The 6000-nt window shown below is 36.2% G+C and overlaps 1 protein-coding gene across 1 annotated transcript in view; it reads left to right on the forward strand.

The window, feature by feature from the left end:
* The window catches only part of LOC140140487 (E3 ubiquitin-protein ligase listerin-like), a 44419-nt gene extending 41859 nt beyond the window's left edge, over nucleotides 1-2560 (forward strand). Inside the window, 1 exon segment of the mRNA XM_072162244.1 lies at nucleotides 802-2560. Within this exon segment, the coding sequence (XP_072018345.1) occupies nucleotides 802-861 (60 nt within the window). The 3' untranslated portion in view covers nucleotides 862-2560.
* Nucleotides 2561-6000: the final 3440 nt, after the last annotated feature.

Consider the following 6000-nt stretch of genomic DNA (forward strand, 5'->3'; position numbering starts at 1 on the left):
TATGGAAGTCATTGTACCGCGTAATCCATCGCTACAATGTGACCCGCACAGACAAAACCAGGAACAAGTTGCATTTTGATATTCATGATTAGAATAAAAATGTAAGCACTACTACTAGACAAAAAGCTTTAAAATGATACCAAAATTATATATATAAATAGCATCAATACTTTCCGAGATATGGATAATTTTGTAAACGATACCTTGATATTTTTGCCAAATTGCTATTCTGACTAATGGCCAATTAGTTTCCTGCCTTACACAGGATTGAATAGGAATTATCATAGTTCAACTGTAATTTATTGATTAAATAAACCACTTTTTATAAGTACTTTTAAGGATTTGAAAGTCCACTTGTCCCACAGTCATATACCATGAAATTAAGAATTCCAAAATTTCATTTTTTTATGGGAATATCATCTGTAAAGGCTTATAACTCAAAAACATGTCTGGCGACTTGTTCCGGGTTTTGTTGGAGCTGGTCACATACATGTATGGTAGTTGCATGTGCGTAAACTATTCTGTCACATGGATGCACAAATATGGAAGTCATTGTACCGCGTAATCCATCGCTACGTCCCACATAGAGTGCATTGATGGATATCAATAACCTCTATTATGTGTGCACGTATAATTGTCATCTAACAAGCAATTTGATTGGGACGCCTATGTGGTGTGATACGCAGAGGTTATATGAATGTGCATTGTGTAACATTATGCTACATGATGCAAAATATTGCCAAATTATTTTCCAAACCATAATTATAAATTAGCATATATATATTTTATGTTTCCTTACAGTACAAGTGGTTTAGTACCAGCAACCAATCCAGCTGTCCACTTTGCAGGAGTCCATTTTAAACATGGCCGCCATGTCATTGCCAAGCAACTAGCGACCACTCTACAGATGTCCATTTTAAACATGGCTGCCATGTCATCGCCAAGCAACTAGCGACCATTCTAAAGAAGTCCCTTTTAAACGTGGCTGCCATGTCATCGCCAAGCAACTAGCGACCATTCTACAGATGTCCATTCTGCAGGAATCCATTTTAAACATGGCTGTTGTGGCATCGCCAAGCTACCAGTGACTATTCTGCAGATGTTCATTTTAAACATGCTGTGATATCACCATTCTGCAGAAGTCTATTTTAAACATGGCTGCCATGCCATCATCAGGCAACTAGCGACCACGTCTGCAGATGTCCATTTTAAACATGACAGCTGTATTATCACCATTCTGCAGAAGTCCATTTTAAACATGGCTGCCTGTCATCGACATTCAATCAAATTCACAGTGCAAGCTGCAAGTTTGGTTTGGATTTCACCATTGCAAAAAATAAATAAATAAAATATGGTTTTGGGGTGCAAAATACGGATTTCTGCTCTTATGAGTACGGAAATCTGGATTTCAAAGTTAGCATGTCTGAAGGGACCATTCTGCAGGAGTCCGTTTAAACATGGCTGCTGTATGAATGTGTAATCACTACTAAAGTTTGCTTGGCTTATAATAGCTGAAAATTATTTGGTTTCTGTTATTGCTCATATCAATAAAGTCCCAACGTATGCTCGCATAAATTCACATAAGTGTGCCGCAACATGCAACTAGCATAATATACAATGCTAACCCCCTGGACACTACTGGTCATCTAACAGCATTTTTGATTGGTTGATAACTTGAAATACTCATTTCAATTACCAATTATGACTAGGCTTTAAACTATTTATGGTCAAACTTGCATTTGCAGATGATCTTATTGATACCCTCCTTGATTGGTTCAAAATTGGTCACAATTTTCATTTTGGCCAATCGGCTTTTTTCACCTGTTATAAGCCGAATAAACTTCACTATTAACCAGTGACCGTTCTGCAGAAGTCAAGGATGGCTATCAATTATAAAACCTCTGTGCCAGGGAAAAGTAATACATTTATGTGATCCATTCTTACAAATTATGTGAAATTTGTTTTGTTGCTGTTTTGATAGTTTGACATTGCTGCAAAGATTAGTTCATTTTAAAACTAAACTGAGCTCAAAAAGAAACTTATAATTTTTTACAACTTGTGAATCACAAGGTCATATCTTAAAATACTGTCAATCAAAATGAACCAAAATTACACACAGGATTACCTTAATACTCTTCTCAAAACACATGTCAGTAACCAAGCAGTTGTCCAACAGACATAACAGCAAAATGCACTATCATGGGACAGCTTCCTGGACTTCCTTCACTTTCACAGCCCAACATTTGGCACCCAGGACAAAAAATCTGTGAGAATGCACACAAGATCCTTGCACAGATGATAAACCGGTGCTGCTTTCTGCTTTTCATACACTTTTTTCATGAATCAGGGCTGGGCTGTGAATGTGGTCCAGGAAGCTGTCCCATGTCAGTGCATTTTGCTGTTGTGTCAGTTGGATAACTGCTTGGTTACTGACATGTGTTAAGAGTAGAGTATTGAAGTAAATCTGTGTGTAATTTTGGTTCAATTTGATGAACAGGATTTCAAGATATGACCTTGTGAAAAATTATAAGTTTCTTTTTGAGCTCAGTTTATATTTATTATTATTAATTTAAGTTGGTAATATGTATACTTTTGAAAGTATGAATTTGTTTTCCCAAGAATGTAAATGATATTCTGAGAAATACTGAAGTCAATGAGGCTTCGCCAAGTTGAATGCAACAGTTTATATTTCACTGAATAAAAACATTCAATATTTGTTTTATTTAACTTGTAGGAATTCCTTTTCTTCCACTTAATTTTAAAAATCACCAGGGAATCAAAATAAATTGAAATGTGAAGTACAATATGTGACCTGCTACCACGAAATCAGTGTAAGGTCGCCGTGACTTTATACTCATTTTCTTGAGTAGGTAGTTTCGAGATATTTGGTCTGACTAAGTTGATGTTCTTTGTTTGCCGCCACCTGTACAAGCCAGTAGTATTATCCTTTGTGAATGGCCCATTGTGCCTCCATTCATAAAGGACATACAGATATACTTGGTGGCTTTAACAGGTGAGTGAACACCAATGCAGTATAGCCAGGGCGCTTTGAGTGACTAACACCTTGCGACTTTATATACGCTGATTTCGTGGTAGCAGGTCACATATATTAATTTTAGAAGCAACACCCATCCCTATTACTGTTGGAACAAGCAAGTCGGCATTGCCATGGCAGTTGCGCGTGAGTGCAATGGTAAGCTGACTATTTCACACATGCACAATGCAATTCGACAGTGAAGTTACGTAATGTTACTATGTCAACAGGATCATGTGCTTGAGTAATGAACCATGGAGCCCACCACTCAGCTAAAATTATACATTGTGTAGCACTGGAGCCTACATGTACCACTCAAGAGTCCAAAATTGCATAATTTTATTGAATTAGTCAAGAATTTGGTCAATTTTGACAACAAATTGCCAAATATGAACGATTTTCATCAAATTCCACCCAGCACTAAAAATATCCTAGCTACAACCCTGATCGCCACACAAAGTATATGCCACTCGAAGGCATACTAAAATAGCGTGATCCGGTAACCAAGAGAATTAGTATTACGTAACCACTTCGATGCTGAATAGTCTTTTTGCTACAATACAAATATAGCAAAAATAATCAATAGTAATTGGCCAATCAAATGGCAAGGATCGTTGTATGAATTATATAAATGGAGACAATACAGTAGCTAATAAATCCTGACCGCAGTGTGTGCTTTAAAGATTAACCTTTATTCACATTCTTAAAAATCAAAATCACAACAAGAGAATGTAAAGTGTGCCTAAAAGGCCTAGCGACCTAATGAGAAGGACATCACCTTTAATAAATAATACACCAAACAATTTAAGCTATGATATTTAAGATATGATATGTGATATGTTATCGCAAGTTGGGAGTTTCGAGATGTTCCAATTGTTAAATTGCTGTTCTTTGAAGACACCTGTATACATGTAGTCAGTGATATGTCCTATGTGAATGGGAATATACTATGCTGTATTCTGTATTCAATTCTGTCCTCATTCACAACTTCAGGACATACCACTGCCAGTACAGGTGTCTTCAAGCAAAGAACATCAACTCAACTGTTGCAACGTCTCGAAACTCATTTATGCTCATTTCGTGGGAGCAGGTCACAGTTGTGGCATGATCAAGCAAAATTTATAGTGTGAAGTCGATCGGGAATATTCAATTTTCAGTTCTCTACATGATCGTATGAAGCCTTTGCAAAGCTACATTTTGCAGACAACCCCATTGAAATTGAACATTTAGTTCCAAAGATACGAACAGTTGAAATGTTTCCAAAACCAAAGACGGCAATAGAAATTATTTCCATTGTTTGGCTGTTTCTGAAATCAATATTTCTGACTTCCGACTGATTTTGCTTGATCACATTACATTTAATAGTGCATGGTATGGTGGTATCCATTATTTTGATGTGATAACATGATTTTAGACATGTTTGCTTCTGTGAAGCATATTATTGCTGTATACTGTACAGGCCAACCTCACTTATTTGCAACTCTTTTATAACAGACTTACCCAGTTATTCTATAAGGCAAACATGTTTTTTCAATGCAAAATTATGCTTGGATCCCATTGGGCTGTTCCATTTAAAATCCACACTACCCCTGTGGAAGATTTTGGAAATTCCACAGGAGGAGTATGAATTTTAAATGGAATGAACACATTAGCAGCTCCATTTAAAACTCGCCCTCCATCTGTGGAAGATTCCATTACGTTTCACTACCTGGAGAGAATTTATCAAAAATTGAATTCCCTTCTGAGGTTTGAATCTGTCGATGAGTTGACCAGATCATATAAGGATGTCATAGCTCGAGGCAGTATATTACACAAATGGGTCAATGAGTTACATAAAAATGACCTTGTGTGGTGCTAGAATTTTGGTTCCCAGGAAGTGAGTCTTGCCTGAGGCAATTTGTGGTTAAATGTTATTACCGTCGATTTGGTTGAAAAAGACATGATCAAATCCCTCCAGGTAACAAAACATAATGTCAGGTTTAATCTATCTCGGAGGGTGTATGGAATTCAAATAGAGCTGCCTTATGTGCTCATTCCATTTGAAATTCATACTCCCCTTAATTGTGCAGGATATGTCCACAGGGGTAGTGTGGATTTTAAATGGAATAGCCCATTGTGGCTGGTTAAAAGTGAGGTTGTACTGTATTTATTTGAAATACTGTGAAGGGGCATTTCCATGGTAACGGAAGGATGTTTTGACTCATAGAGACAACATTTCAAACTTGAGAACCACACACACACCTTTATTAGTTACAAATGTACATCAAACAAATGTTACTGTTACTATAAAATACTACTTTCAAATTCCACATCTTTTTTGGCGGAACTACCTTTTGTGTAAAATACAAAATATATCAAACAAATGATACTGTTACTATAAAATACAACTTCCAAATTCCATATCTTTTTGGCGGAACTACCTTTCGTGTAAAATACAAATGTACATCAAACAAATGTTACTGTTACTATAAGATACTACTTTCAAATTTCTTATCTTTTTGGCAGAACTACCTTTTATGTAAAATACAAATGTACATCAAACAAATGTTACTGTTATTATAAGATACTACTTTCAAATTTCACATCTTTTGGCAGAACTACCTTTCATGTAAAATACAAATGTACATCAAACAAATGTTACTGTGTTACTATAAAATACTACTTTCAAATTTCACATCTTTTTTTGGCGGAACTACCTTTCGTATAAGATATATGAATATTAATAGGATTGGTAATGGAAGGAAAATGGGCAAGATTGGTCCACCTAAAATGCACTTATTTTTAAGGCAATAGTACTGTTATCAAGATGGAAAATTCAATCCATGGTACACCACTTTTCATTTATAATTATGTGTTTCCGTAATCAGGGCTGTCGCTAGAGGGGGTATTGGGTGTGACACCACCCCCGCATACACAATTTTGTCGGCAAAAATTGACTGTCGTCGTCAAAACAATGTGATTGTCGG

The sequence above is a fragment of the Amphiura filiformis genome, chromosome 19 (assembly GCF_039555335.1).
Source record: "Amphiura filiformis chromosome 19, Afil_fr2py, whole genome shotgun sequence".
Classification (NCBI taxonomy): Eukaryota; Metazoa; Echinodermata; class Ophiuroidea; order Amphilepidida; family Amphiuridae; genus Amphiura; species Amphiura filiformis.